At 37.0% G+C, this 16,298-nt stretch overlaps 1 protein-coding gene across 1 annotated transcript in view; it reads right to left on the bottom strand.

Annotated features, from left to right (window-relative positions):
• Window positions 1-16,298, bottom strand: part of sens-2 (senseless-2) — an 89,635-nt gene that overhangs the window by 52,285 nt on the left and 21,052 nt on the right. The window contains exon 2 of the mRNA XM_034968961.2: window positions 11,144-11,254. Coding sequence (XP_034824852.1) covers window positions 11,144-11,254 — 111 coding nt within the window. The remainder of the gene's footprint in view (window positions 1-11,143; window positions 11,255-16,298) is intronic.

The following is a 16,298-nucleotide window of genomic DNA, read 5'->3' as shown; positions in this document are numbered from 1 at the left end:
ATCAATCATTATTACAATCTCAATTGTTCTGATTGGCTGAATTTGTGCGATTCTTGTTGCAACAATGAGCAACAATGCATTGTGGCCAATAGTGAGCGAGCATTAACCAATCAGAGATGATTGCGATCGTGACATTGTAGCTGTCAAACAACCGCGGTAGGGCCACTTATTAAAAGCTCTATATACTTACAAGCTGCATCACTCAGAAAATGAAATGAAATTCTCAGGACTAGTACTATAAGTGAACTAACACTACTTAAAATAGTCTCCATGCACAGAATATACTGTAAGGCAGAGGCAGTGGTAGATAGGTACACTCTACGACGCGAAAGCGCTTTGTAAAAAAATATTTAAATAAAAAAGTCTTTCTATTCTGTTCTATGAAGGTTCGATGGCACTTAACCATATATTAAACAATGATCTATCGAAACTACTATCAAAGGCTCATATTACAATGCAGCTCTTTCGGGCGCGATCCCATTAGACGTAGACGTTTTCTACCGGTTCTATGTATTTAAAACTAACTGCCCTGGCGAACTTCGTTCCGCCTAACAGTCGATTCAATTTTTTTAAATTTTTCTCTCCGTAAGGACCACCCCCGTACTTCAAGGAATATTATAAAAAAAGATTTAGCGAAATCGGTTCAGCTGTTCTCGAGATTTGCGATGACCAACACATTTAGTGATTCATTTTTATATTATAGATTATTTAAATGTTTCCAAACTGTATGATAGCGCAACCGTGTGTTGCATTTTATCCAGTCTACAAGCTACTAGTGTCATTAGTTAGGCGTCGTTATTTCTGCGGCTAATGCAATTTTAATTATAAGAGGCGCGCCCACTAATTGCGCAATGCATTTTGAGTGAGCATCAAAAAAATCCTGGAAAAAATATCAGTTGCATAGTTTAGTTCTTTATAAATAGCTAATGACTCTTGTAGTTGTACCCAAGCTGCACTAAACTATGGACCTTGAGTAAGTATGTGTTTTTACTTTAAAAATCCGGCCAAGTGCGAGTCAGGCTCGCGCAACGAGGGTTCCGTACTACTGTCGTATTTTTTCGACATTTTGCACGATAATTCAAAAACCATGATGCATAAAAATAAATAAAAATCGGTTTTAGAATGCACAGGTGAAGCCCTTTCATATGATACCCTACTTGATATAGTTATCTTACGTCGAAATAGCAATATTTGTTCATGACCACAATTTAAGTTTTTTTGTGTGATGTAACCACTAATTCATGGTTTAAGATTTTTCCCCAAATATCCTCTATGAGAGCTGCCTACCTGCCAAATTTCATGATTCTAGGTCAACGGGAAGTACTCTATAGGTTTCTTTACAGACCGACAGACAGACAGACAGACAACTATAAGAGTTCCGTTTTTCCTTTTGAGGTACGGAACCCTAAATAAGGTGAAATGTACTAGAGTTAAGTATATTGGTTAGTGAATTAGCGTTCTGATATGATGCTGCCTAGAAACAGGTTAGGGGTATGTGTAGACCACTGTAGAGACAACAGATTAAATAATAGCTAATAGATATTTAGTTTCAATAAAAACTGCCATTTACAGCCATAACCCTTATAAGTAACTTACACCATCTAAATATCTTAAAGCCGAAAATACAATAGAATACAATTCTTTATTTGCATAATGTGTGTAGGTTTTATCAATCCTAATAATCTTTGCCATAAATTGTATGATCTTTTGAAAGTTAACAACGTCGCTAATCATAGATTACGGATAGATATAATTGACTATTATTTTCGGCCGTTAGACAGCATCATCAATGAAGGTAAGAAAGCAGTTATGGGTTAATTTTTATACAACAAATCGAATAAAAAGGTTAACCTTGGATTAAAAAGATTTGCTTTCTATATCATACTAAATGCCAACATCTTAAAATAAGAATTATTATTTTATTGGTGTCACGTTAATTTACTGAAAGTCCTCTGAAGACCTATCAAGGGCAAAAAAAGGTTCTAGACTAGACTTAACAATTACCTACAAATAGGTAGGTACTTACATTAGCTTTAAACTGATACCTAATTTGTATGCAAATAGCAATTCGTGTTTCGAAACGCGACCGCGCCGTATTTTTAATTTGCTGAAAGCTCGATGGGATAACAATCTGAGGCTCACCGTGAAATTATTGGCTATTTTGTCAGTGTCCTGTATTTTACGTTTTGAACTTTAGGCTACCGTATACCGTAACAGAGTCGAGAGCGCTGATAATCTAGTGTCACGACGTCTGTTTTCTATTCGGGATGTTGGGGAACCCTTATAGGATCACTTTGCTGTTTGTCTGTCTGTCTGTCTGTATGTCTGTCTGTCGGTCTGTCAATGACCTAGAATCATGGAATTTGGCAGGTAGGTAGGTCATAGCAGACATTAGGGGAAAAATCTAAAAACCGTGAATTTGTGGTTACATCACACAAAAAAATTAAATTGTGCTCATGAACTAAAAATTAGTAAGTATTTTCAAGTTTCGAATCTAACTATATCAAGTGGGGTATTATATGAAAGGGCTTAACCTGTGCATTCTAAAACAGATTTTTATGCATCATAGTTTTTGAATTATCGTGCAAAATGTCGAAAAAATACGACTGTAGTACGGAACCTTCGTTGCGCGAGCCTGACTCGCACTTGGCCGGGTTTTTTTTAAACTAGACCGAGTGGAATATATTTTTATGAAAGGGCTTTATTTGCAGATCCTGAAATATGTCGATAAAATAAGCCACTTTGTTTTGAATTTTGATGAAAAACCACTACCCAATTACCCATACTTACTGTTAATGCGAAAGCGTGTTTGTTTGTTGGTTTATTAGTTTGTCCTTCAATCACATCGCAACGGGTCATTGTTATTTTTTGCACGGGTATAGTTAAAGACCTGGAAAATCATAGCTTTTCCTCGGGATTTTTAAGAAAATCCACGCAGACGTAGTCGCGGGTATCAGTTAGTGTCAAATAATACCGCTTTTCCCCCATTATCTCTGAAGTTTGCAAAGTGAAGCTAGGTTCTAAGACAGAAAGGTTTTCAAGATCCTTACATAATCCCGTAAGGAATTTGCCATGACACGTGAATAGATCGAGAGGGCTATAGATTATGAGTTAATATAAAAGATGCGAAGTCACGCTGTAATCGTTAGTCAGGATTAGAGGTTGTAATGAAATGTTTAATAATGATCCGACTTATATATGGGGAGCGTGACAAATTCCATTTTTAATAAAGTGTTTGCATGGGGTAAGATAGACCCACATCGGTACCATTGGTGTTACATTTTATTTATTGATTTCCCATTTTCCCTAAAACAAAGGTGATTTTTTGCCGTTTTTATAGGTAATAGAAGGCCCTTTGTTTTTAAGCATATCCTGTATTTTTATTCTTTGTCATAGTATCTAAATATATAAAAGGAAAAGGTGACTGACTGATCTACAAACGCACAGCTCAAACTACTGGACAAATCTAGCTGAAATTTGGTATGCAGATAGCTATTATGATGTAGGCATCCGCTAAGAAAGGATTATTGAAAATTCGACCACTAAGGGGGTGCAATAGGGGTTTGAGATTTGTGTAGTCCACGCGGACAAAGTCGCGAGCATAAGCTAGTTAAGCAATAAAGATGTTTTAAATTAAATTAAAACGGTACGGAACCCTTCGTGTGCGAGTCCGACTCGCACTTGGCCGTTTTTTTATCACGGGTACCTTCTATCTAGCTACTAATAATTACGGTTGAAATGTTGCGCTATCAGTGAATTTACAAAAAATAACTTATAAATCAAATGTTATCATTCAGTTTTAATATCTTTTATCAGCTCTAACAACACGACAAATCCTATTTATCGGCACGGATTAGCCAAATCTTAGATCGTAAATGACGAAAACATTTTTTTAAATCCTTGTCAATCCTTGTCAAATGAAATACCTATTTATCACAAAATTCACAAATTGATCTTACTCTAAATAAGCTCTAAAGTATAAAAATAAATTGTCAGTGTCCTTTGAAAACTCGTTTCCAAATGTAGTGACGTTTGTTTTCTTAAAAATTGCCTCAGCTATCGTAGATTACTTTACCCTATCCGCGGAATAAAGTTAATATTATAGCGCTCTCTCTGTTTGGCTCTATCATTTGTGTGGATACGTAATAGAGAGAGCGCTATATAACTTATCCGCGGATAGGGTATAGTGAAGCAGCAAGCGCCGTATTGTAAAAAGGTAAAAACTGATAATAATATGCCTGCATAGTGTTGCAGCTCAATGAACGTTGCGTGGGTTGATAAAATGTGCTAATGATGTAAAATAGCTGCAATCGAATAGATCAAACGAGTCGCAGGGAGCCGCTGGATTCAGGCGGCATGCGCAAAACAGTGTCATGTGAAAGTCCCTTCAAGATACCTATGTTCAGCAATGGACGTCTATCGGTTGATGATGATGTCAAATAGCGTGAGTAGCTATGATACCGCGCTTTATTTTATTTTATTTTATTTTATTTTATTTGAGACAGTAAACAATTACATATTAAAAGTTAAAACTAGGTACGACTTAAATCTAACAAAATTGACAAATATGAAATCCACTACACTATCCACAGCTTACTAAATAGTTACATACAACTAGGGCGACACAACATAAACAAACTACTATAATAATATCTTTCCTTTCTTTCCCGGTATTATAGACAGCAGATGAGATTCTACTTAGGTAGGTATTACCTTATTTAGAATTCTGTGAGTATACTTATCTTCTGCCACTAGAAATAGAAAGATTTTTTTTTTTTTAGCGTTTGGCTGCAATCAGACCTGGTGGCAAGTGATGATGCAGCCTAAGATGGAGCGCGCTTGCCTAGAAGATGCCTATTCACTCTTGACTTGAAGGTACCCGTATTGAAATTGGAGGGGAAATTTGATGCTGGAAGGGCGTGCGACGTTTTAAATTAAAATGTCCGTTTTACCAACGCCGAGACAGAACTCTAAAAAATCATAAAGAATTATCGCAAACCTCGGGTCTAATCGAGTTGGATTTCTCTTGGTAATCCATTTACTGTGCATTAATCAAAGCTATATTCTGAAGGTCTTCGATAGGTGAGATTAGCGTGTACCTGTATCAGGACTGATCCATTTATCTTTACAGTTTTGTTTGGGAAGTGACGTAATGTGTTTCTTGTACCTACCTAATAAAATTAAGACTGTAAGCTCATAAAAACTTGTGTTGATATCTAACAACCACTGGTATTTTAGAATTAAATTCATAAAAAATATTGGCTGGTTTATTCATATCTCAAAATGTAGATAGAGAAAAGTTACAGAAAAATAACGTTATTTTTAATGGAATGCTTTAGGAAGCATCATTTTTATTTTAACACTAGGTGATGCCCGCGACTTCCTCCGCGTGGATTTCGGTTTTTAAAAATCTCGTGGGAACTTTTTGATTTTCCGGGATAAAAAATAGCCTATGTCCTTCCCCGGGATGCAAGCTATCTCTGTACCAAATTTCGTCAAAATCGGTTGAACGGATGGGCCGTGAAAGGCTAGCAGACAGACAGACAGACAGACACACTTTCGCATTTATAATATTAGTATGGATTACTTTTAGAAAGGGTTAAATTGCACTTATTACAACACATTATAAATGTGAAAGACGTCTGTTTGTTTGTTGGTTTGTCCTTCAGTCACGCCGCAACGGAGCAATGATTGACCAGATTTTTTACATGGATAGTTGAATAAGTCCAAATAGTCTAGTGGCAATAGTTTTATTTCGAATACGAAACATTATTGAAATGGTTGATTAACACTATTTAATATAATATAAGTCCCTCAAATTGATTATGCGCGTGGCCGCCATTTTAGTGACGTCAGGACTATACTGAAGTTTCGAGCTGATGGAATATTTTTTTTTCAGCTGCGTCAAACGTCAAAATGACGTCATTTCGAAGTAATGAGAAATGGTTCCAGCGCAATAGCAATTTGCAGGACTTATACCTACTTATTGCAAAACCAAAAGAAAGTCATGTCATATTGCAAAATGCATAACAGCAATCAGGTGATCCGTATGACTTTAAAAAGAAATGATACGAATTGCAAGGAATTCAAACACTAATCTAAGATTTCCACATCAGTATATCAAGTCACAAGCATATTTGCATTGACAGCTTTTTCCCAGATAAGCTTGATAAATCTTAGAGCGGCGAGATCTTAGGGACTTCAAGTGTTGTCGAGAGCTGGATTAAGGAGGCCATGTCTTGCCTACGTTCACTCACGTCGTACGATTGATACCAGATATCGGGTCTTAGTTGAATCCTAAAATCATTATATTAGTGTGAGATAAGCAGAATGGATAGATTTTTTGTATGATGTTTGGTTTTAAACTAACTATTATTATTTAATTTATAGTCATAGATGTCTTTTTCTATGCTTCTAACTTTGATAACATTGGTTTTCCCGGAAAAATCTCCGGCTGTCTCTGTACTAAATTTTATAAAAATCGCTTAAACAGATGGGTTTTTAAGAATCCCGTGGAAACTCTGTGACCTATGTCCAAATTTCATCAAACTCTGTATGTACCAAATTTCATCAAATCCGTCTTACAGATGTTCCGTGAAAAGCCAACAGACAGACAGAGGGACAGACAAACAGACAGCGATATGAGATTTCACTTCGTAGACACACTTTCGCATTTATAGGATTATAGATTATTGTTTTATCAACCATAATAATAATTATTGTATGTCAGTTATAGCAACTGACTGATTTAAACTAAGTAGGTGTCTAGGTGTCTTTTGGGGATTTCAGATATTAACTAGTATCGTTTATCCTTACTGAACCTTGGAATTCCTGTTAGAAACACGCCATGCCACTTTTATTTAATTTAATCAAAGGTCAAAGCACCTCTACATTATCTCGGCGGCGCCTTTGTATGCGCCCCGATTTCTCTCCGATGTTTCCACGAATTATTTGCTGAAACAATAGCACATTTCATGTTTGTGACTGTTACCAACTTACCATCACCCATAAAAAACAAATATTTGCTCCGTAATTTCCTACAGATAGAGTTGAAGGTTGTGCAGCATTTAGTTCCTCAACAGAAGAATTAGGTTTGTAAGTATCTAAGCATTGACGAAATGTCGCCCGCGGCATCTTTGAGATTAAATTCTCCCTCAATAATCGTTAGGCTCGCGCCTAGATTTGTGATTATGACCACTTAACAAGGTTTAATGAGTTTTCTCAGTGCAAAGTTTGCTTTGTGTCAATATAATTCTCAAATCATTGCAGCAATTGACACAGTTTCTTCAATGTGCTTTTTGTGTTACATTGACTAGGAATTAACTGAAGGACTATAAAAGCAATAAAAACGTATAAACATGACTTTTTTATTGCAATTGCGATTAAATACTGACATAATTCTTTTTATCAAAGCTACTTTGACTTTGACCTCTTTAGTTTTTAGGTCCTAAAAAATTATGATTTCATATTATTTTAACAAAGGCTTTATAAAATTATGCCTGTTGTACAAGAATAGGATAAAATAAGCGCGTTCGTAACAAATATTTATGAGCTAGAGTGACCACCCGCGGCTTTCTCTTCATCATGAAGGGATCTGGGATAGGTATAAATCCTAATTGTTCCCTGTTCTGTGGGAATTTCAAAAAAATCTACTTTATTCCTTATCTACATTATAAAGGAAACATCTGTGCATAATTTCAGCTTTCTAGGTCCAAGAGCTTAGGGCTGGGAGCTGATGAGTCAGTCAGTGTGCCAGAACTTTTCATTTTAGGGTTCCGTGCCTCAAAAGAAAAAACGGAACCCTTATAGAATCACTTTGTTGTCTGTCTGTCTGTCAAGAAACCTACAGGGTACTTCCCGTTGACTTAGAATCATGAAATTTGGCAGGTTTGGTTTGGTCTTATAGCAGACATAAGGGGAAAAATCTGAAAACCAAGAATTTGTGGTTATATCACACAACAAAAATAGTAAGTATTTTCAATTTTCGAAGTAAGATACTTATATCAAGTAGCGTATCATATGAAAGGGCTTTACCTGTGCATTCTCAAACAGATTGTTATTTATTTTTATGCATCATAGTTTTTGAATTATCGTGCAAAATGTCGAAAAAATACGACTGTAGTACGGAACCCTCGGTGCGCGAGCCTGACTCGCATTTGGCCGGTTTTTATATATTTAGAACATTTCAAAACATAAGAACTCCTAGAGCTCTAGAATAAAATTTTCATAACTTGGCAATAAACCGCTGTTAAATAAACTAATCATTTCATAGAAATAAACCCCCGTAACAATCACGAAAGCCTTAACAATTCAGAGGGTAGACCAAACTCGATTGTCATACCGCTAAGTCACGCAAACTTTAAACAAGAGGACAATGTCGACTTTGCCACACTTGGCCAAACAAAAATGTGAATAACGGGACAAATAAAGTGCTGGGGCGATGTCGTGACGGTGCCACTTGGCAAATATTGACGGGACTTGGTGTGCACGAATAGGCAACTTTTGATTGATCGGGCATTGTGGAGTACTGACCACCTTATGTTTAAAGTTCTATGAACTTGCACGGAGACATGCAGTCTATTCATGTTTCAAATATTAAAAAAACTAGATGATGCCCGCGACTTCGTCCGCGAGGAATTAGGTTTTTTAAAAATCCCGTGGGAACTCTTCGATTTTCCGGGATAAAAAGTAGCCTATGTCACTTTCCAGGTATTTATCTATACCCATGCAAAAATCACGTCAATCCGTTGCACCGTTGCGACTTGATTGAAGGACAAACCAACAAACCAACAAACCAACAAACCAACAAACAAAGACACTTTCGCATTTATAATAAGGGTCCTGATTCATATGAATTTATATTTTTATATTTTATAATTTTTTTCTAGGTCACAAGAACATAGTGAACTGTAAGTACGTGTTAGAATAAACTAAGGACAGTTATTGGACTGTAAATTAGATTTAAAAATTAATCATAAGTAGAAGTTTAAGCTAGAATAATATTACTTATTAGCCCATAGGCTAGATGGTAGTAGTAATAAAGCTGCCATTTTATAATGGTGCTTTATGGTAGGAAAAAAAAAAAAATTATAATTCTGATATTGAACAAACTAACTGCCCAAATTTTTAGATTCAACAAACGATTCCTCGAAGCGGTTATATTATAATGTTAGACAATCTATACATTTCAAACACGGTTCGGCGTTATCTCGTAAACTAATGTTTACTTACAAGCGTACACATGTCCAACTCGGATTTACAATGTGCCAAGACCAGGGCGGTGGAGGGTCAGCAGAGAAAATTTTAAAAGTTTATCTTAAAAATAAAATACAATGCTTCCTTCGTATAGGTATAAAAGGTGCCAACGTTATAAGAATGTGAAATTTAAAACCTGTCATTACTGTTATTATCAAGCTCTTCACACTTTTATCGCCAAAGCAAGCAGATAAATCAGATAGGTACAGTACGCGGCAGAAAGTGATGCACATCGACCTTTAGAAGGAGATAGCAGATTTGTAGAGCATTGCCTCTGTCGTTGAGACCGACAAAACGTCATATAGGTATGAGTGACAGAGACAACGCTCTACAAAGCCAAAATGTCATTCTAAAGGCCGATGTACATTACTTCCTCCGCGTACTGTAGGTTTTCAGGGATTGGATATTTTTTAAATTGTATATGCTGCATAGGTAGGCCATATTGGCCGCTATATTATTACCGGGCATCTATGCTCAGGAGTTGAGCTCTAAAGTTCGATGAAGTTGAATCAAGGGCAACGTCTTCCTAAGAGTGCCTCCTGTGAAGCTCGAAGTTTGAACCATGACTGAGAATGACGGTGGGACGCATGGGGCGTACAGGAGGCATAACGCAAGGCCATGCTAAAAATCCTCGCCCCGGTGGCGGCGGTGGCGTAAGAAATCGGGGACCTGGGTCGCCGTCTAAGTTTTTTTTTTATTTTTACCTGACGTAGATGCTTAAGATCAAAGCTCTCTCTTTTCCTTTACTCTTCAGAATATCTAGGCCGGTACGCCATCATCATGATCATGATTAACCTATCGCTAGCTCACACACACACAGCACGGGTCTCCTCTCAAAAAGGGTTTTGGGCATAGTGTACGCTACGCTGGCCAAATGTGAATTGGCAGACTTCCCACACCTTTGAGAACAATGGAGAACTTTCAGGCATGCACGTTTTCTCACGGTGTTTCCTTCACCGTTAAAGCAAGTGATATTTAAGTGCTTACAACGCACATAGGTCCAAAAATCGTACCCCCGACCTACCGATTAGGAGGCGGACCACTAGATTATTACGGCTTGACCTAGGTACGTTACGAACTAAATTTTTTTTGCTAACCGTCCGCTTATCCCCGATAACGAAAATTTGTGTTCGATACATGAATTACAACCATCATAACACGAACGTTTTAACTGTCGATATCGATACCCGCAGCTTTGTCGCCGCCGCCAGCAAATCAAAGCCATAAAACAAACGCAATTTCGCCCGGCGATACGCGCCTCGCGGCCCAGATAAGATAGTGTCAGCCCAAATCTGAAGCCGTGGGATTTGTGGACCCAATGTTATTGGATATTCCGTACGTGTACGTGTTTATGAGGTTTTTATATTAAATCGTGAATCCTTTCGAATGCCGCTAGGTCGTGCAGTGACGTCATAATAGCGTAAGTATTGCATTGAATAAAATGTATGGAACGGCAATTCCAAACAAAAATCGTGTTCAATGAAGATATTGTCTTTAATATGACACTGGATATCAAGATCTAAGCAAAACCTACGTTTTTACGGGCTGCAGTTCTATGCAAATCAAATCAGAAATGTGAAGATCCGTAGGAGAACTAGAGTAACTGACATAGCTCAACGGGTTGCGAAGCTGCAGTGGCAATGGGCAGGGTACAAAGTTCGTAAAACCAATAAACGTTGGGGTCTCAAGGTGCTAGAATGGCAACCTCACACAGGAAGACGCAGCGTTGGAAGACTCCCCACTAGGTGGACGGACGACATCAAACGAGTCACAGAGAGCCGTCTCAGGCAGCGCAAAACCGTGGCGTGTGGAAGTCCCTACAAGAGACCAGATGATGATGATGATAGGATATGGGTAGGTAGTGATAAGAACTGCATTATAACATTACCTCTAACAGTATAGGAATCTAACTGCTGGTGCGGAGAAGGTTCGGGCCGCGTTGCTGGCGCCCAGAGCGAGTGACAGAGGCCGTTTCTTAGGGCTTCACTTGCTGATACACCTGCGAACAATACATTAACTCTTGTTACTTTCACACTTAATCTAATCTTCTTTTTTTTTATTTATTTATTTATATATAAAAGGAAAAGGTGACTGACTGACTGACTGACTGAATGACTGACTGACTGACTGACTGATCTATCAACGCACAGCTCAAACTACTGGACGGATCGGGCTGAAATTTGGCATGCAGATAGCTATTATGACGTAGGCATCCGCTAAGAAAGGATTTTTGAAAATTCAACTCCTAAGGGGGTGAAATAGGGTTTTGAAATTTTGTAGTCCACGCGGACGAAGTCGCGAGCATAAGCTAGTCTAAATATATAAAAGGAAAAGGTGACTGACTGACTGACTGATCTATCAACGCACATCTCAAACTACTGGACGGATCGGGCTGAAATTTTGCATGCAGATAACTATTATGACGTAGGCATCCGCTAAGAAAGGATTTTTCAAAATTCAACCCCAAAAGGGGTGAAATAGGGGTTTGAAATTTGTGTACTCGAGCATACGCTAGTTTACAAATAAATGAGGTTTTTTTACACCTTTATTATCTGTTGTCGCCCAAATCCACCATGATCTAAACACACATTCAAACATTGCTCCCAGGGTTGCGGACAGTGCGCAGAGAAACTTTCAGCTTTTATAAAATAAGGAAGGTCTGGCAGGCGCTGGCTCTCTCTCTCTAATACTAGGAAACTTGTCAAACCGATGTATATTATCGAGGAGCTAACGTTGAAGAGTAAGCATTCGCAAAACTAACACAATACAATATAGTAGCTTCACTGAAATCCACAAAATAATACGTAATTGGCTAACCCAAAGTCCCACCCGTTTCAATGAGAGTGATTCACTGTTTTAATTGTTGAATGGAAATGAGGAAGGACTCGTTGTGGTGGTTTGTGAAATTTAATGATGTACAACTGCATTCCATATACATATTTATTTGTATGTTTGTATGAGTAACTGACCATATTTTACGAGTATCTCGTGTTAGAGCTAACGCAGACCGCTTTTTGCCTGAATTCCATTTATTCTATACAAGGTAAGATTTTAGATGATGTGAATTAGTGTCCATTTTTTATCTCGGATTAATTTGGGACGATTTGGTCACGAAAAAGTAGATTTTTTTGTTACAATCGAGCATTTGATTGGGATGAGATAAGTTTGACATAACATCGAGAAACTTGCATGTCTGAGTCCTCCATAGGCTCCATAATAAAGGTATGTGAAGTCTGCCAATCCGGATTTGGCCGGCGTGGTCGACTATGGCATATCTCTTTTTTTGTGTTTTTTTTTTTTTTTTTGTTTTTTTGTGTTTTCACTATTTCGGAAAGTTTTGGCTACTTTTTGTATTATTTTACTTATATGATTAATAATTGTTTGCATGTAAATTGTGTGAATGTGCATGTAGTGTTTGCTTTCAAATGATTTTACAAACAACGTCATGTAATTTAACTTTATATAATTTAAGATCATTTTTGTAAAAATCGCTAGCGAACCTTTTCAATAAAAATAAAATAAAATCTCTTTAAATTTTGAGAGGAGACACGTGCTCAGTAGCAGCAGTGGGTTGGAAATGAGGTGCGATAACGATGATGAAGTTTGATAGAGCAATATTGTTGCTGATGTTGGTGATGCTGTGCTGTTTGACTATAGGGTTTGTACGATTGTGCGATGTTGCTTTCCCGTGAGGACTCTTTGATTTCCCGGGATAAAAAGTAGCCTGTGTCACTCTCCAGATCTTATACTATAGCCATGCAAAAAATCACGTCGATCCGTTGCTCCGTTGCGACGTGATTTAAGGACAAACCAACAAACGAACACACTTTCGCATTGATAATATGGGTAGTGATTCCGATACCTTGATTGCGATCTAACCTGATGGTAAGTGATAATGTACCTAGTCAAAGATGGAAGCGGGCTAACTTCAAAGGGATATGGAAGTTAGGAACCTAGACGAAGAAGAAGGTTCCTACTCGGCATCGTACCTACTGGAATGCTAAATCGTATGGCGGCACGGCTTTGCCAGTAGGGTAGTAACTAGAGGTGTGGTAGTTGGATGCTTGGGGCCCAACTGGTATGGAATATGGAAAACCAAAATTATTTTTAGGTACTTGGGTTAATTACACAGGTAAATCCAAATGGAATTTCGAAATGATTAATCAAACAGTATTCGAATGACAAAATCGAACTCCCGTGCCATTATCCTATCAAATAAACACGGAATTACACGCAATTACAGACGATAAATGTAATTACAGTGCTGTTATCGTGTATCCGCAGCAGTGATTACCTAAATGGGTGTACTGATAAGATTTGATCTATAATTTTTGGTGTACTTGCTTTAAAATTTTTGTTTAATTACTACTGGATTCATTTTATTGAAGTATCAAGTGGTTTTTTAATTTATAAATTAGCGCTTGGTTGCAATAAGACCAGCTGGCAAGTTATGATGCAGTGTGAGATAGAGAGAGCTTTGTGACTGAATCAAAAATAAATCGCAATTCGCATTGGCATATAATTTTTAGAGTTCCGTACCTCAAAAGGAAAAACGGAACCCCTATAGGATCACTTTGTTGTCTGTCTGTCTGTCTGTCTGTCGGTCTGTCAAGAAACCTACAGGGTACTTCCCGTTGACCTAGAATCATGAAATTTGGTAGGTATGTAGGTCTTATAGCAGACATTCAGGGAAAAATCTAAAAACTACGAATTTGTGGTTACATCACACAAAAAAAAAATTGTGGTCATTAAATAATAATTAGTATTTTCAATTTTCGAAGGAAGATAATTATATCGAGTGGGGTATCATATGAAAGGGCTTCACCTGTAGATTCTAAAACAGATATTTATTTATTTTCATGAATCATGGTTTTTGATTTATCGTGCAAAATGTCGAAAAAATGCGACTGTACTACGGAACCCTCCGCACGCGAGCCTGACTCGCACTTGGCTGGTTTTTAAATTTTTTCGCGTCTATAATTTTTAATGATATATACACCATAGGTACACCACGACACTACACACTACACACACACATGCAGAAAGTTACTAAGACAGATTTATTGAGTGTCGGACGGATTTGGGAACAGGATAAGGTCCATAACAGCCGGCAATCTGTGCATCCTCGAGGAAGAGAGCGATTCCATGGCGCCACGGCGACGACACGAGCTAATGATAACATATGGAAGTGAGGTTGGTCAATTTTTTTTTCATCAAATTCAGTTTCTTTACCTATGCATTTTATTTGTTTGGGTTGAATCAGGCATTAGGTACAGCATTTTCGGAAAACATTTCTCTTCTGATGTTCAATGATTGTTGTCAAATGTTCATTTGTATGGGTGTGTATTGTGTAAGTGTAATGGCTCAGTAAACAGTAGGTTTTTAACCAGGCATATCATATTTTAGTACACAAGGCCACTAAAAATTGTGAAATAAAAAAAAATAAAAAAAACCGACTTCAATAACCACAAACACTAAAAAGTAAAAAATAATTTAATTTACTACCATTGGGTACAATACAAGATACATACAAGAGTTACTGTAGTTCTATAATAATATTTTTTGGAGTCAGTGCCAAAGAGGTGCCAATGTGGAGTCACAAAACAATATAAAGAGTGGATAGACTGTTCGTGCGGCTAATTGGCACCGGCTCCAAAAAATATTACTATAGAAATTAAATAATTTTACTTTTTAGTGTTTGTGATTATTGAAGTCAGTTCTTATTTTATTTTTTGCTTTTTTTTAATCTGTAGATACGGAATCGTTATACGTTGCACCGACCGAATAGATAAAGATAATACGTAAGGAACAATTTGCTTGGCCACGAGGAAGTAAGCGATTTGTTGGCGCCAGTGCGATGACCCATAGTTGACACTCAGAGGTCTTGTGAATTGATAAATTAGGACCTTGAATCAAAGTAACAGCCTATTTAGGGCATTAAATATGATGACGGGTAATCGGAACAATTGAATTCACATTAGATATTAGGTTTTTCTTTGATAATATTTAAACTCAAATTAATTTTAAAAAAACACTAAAGATGTATAAATATGTTTTTCAATCACTACCTATATATATATATATATATATATGTATATATATTATAAGTGTTTGTTTGTTGGTTTGTTGGTTTGTCCTTCAATCACATCGCAACGAAGCAACGGATGGACGTGATTTTTGCCTGGGTATAGTTAAATGCCTGGAAAGTAACATAGGCTACTTTTTATCAAAGGAATCAAATTAGGAAATCAAAGAGTTCCCACGGGATTTTTAAAAACAAGTATTATAATATATTCAATGTTTCGTTAGTAACATAAAAGGAGGTAGATAGGAATAGTAGTTCTAAGGTATTACTAAGACTTGCGTGTAAAAGAGTTAGATTTTTAGCAAATAAGTAGGCCAAAATTTAATGCCATGTTTTTTAAGTCATCTCCGCACGGCGTGCTAGATATTTAACTCTAAATTATTTAGTTTAGATTTTCGCGTTATTTATGTCCATTTCGTTTGTTGCTATAAACTATAAATTGCTTCTCATAATGTTTTTGATGTTCCTATTCAATAGTTGAAACAAGTGGTTCCCGACGCAAATAGTTACAAGAAGATAAAGCGAAATTACATAATATGACTTGTTTACAACACCAACGCAAAATTTAAAGCACCTTTTTACTACTTGCCCAAATGGGTCACATCCACACTGACCCCCACTCTATGATTCACTATCACAGTTCTTGAGTCACAAGTTTGGAGGATCTTATTCACCTTGAATTCCTTTCTAAGTTCGTATTTTGGTAAATACAATATAAGGTCATTTAAAAATCCTAATCCTTAACAGCGAAGTAATCGTTATAAACTATTTTTGATACGGAACCCATGCTTGAATCGTGAAAAAAACTTTAGCTCAATACAAAATTGATAATAATGGGTATCACTCGACAAAATAGCTACCTATAATTTGCTTTGCCAAGTCAGTCTTCAACTATAGTCTATACAACATCTTCCTGACTCCTGGTAAAGTTGTCAAATTTACCATCTCCAATCAACGA

The sequence above is a fragment of the Maniola hyperantus genome, chromosome 1 (genome assembly GCF_902806685.2).
Source record: "Maniola hyperantus chromosome 1, iAphHyp1.2, whole genome shotgun sequence".
NCBI lineage: Eukaryota > Metazoa > Arthropoda > Insecta > Lepidoptera > Nymphalidae > Maniola > Maniola hyperantus.
Note: the sequence above shows the minus strand (reverse complement) of the source record. Positions and strands in the feature narration are given on the sequence as shown.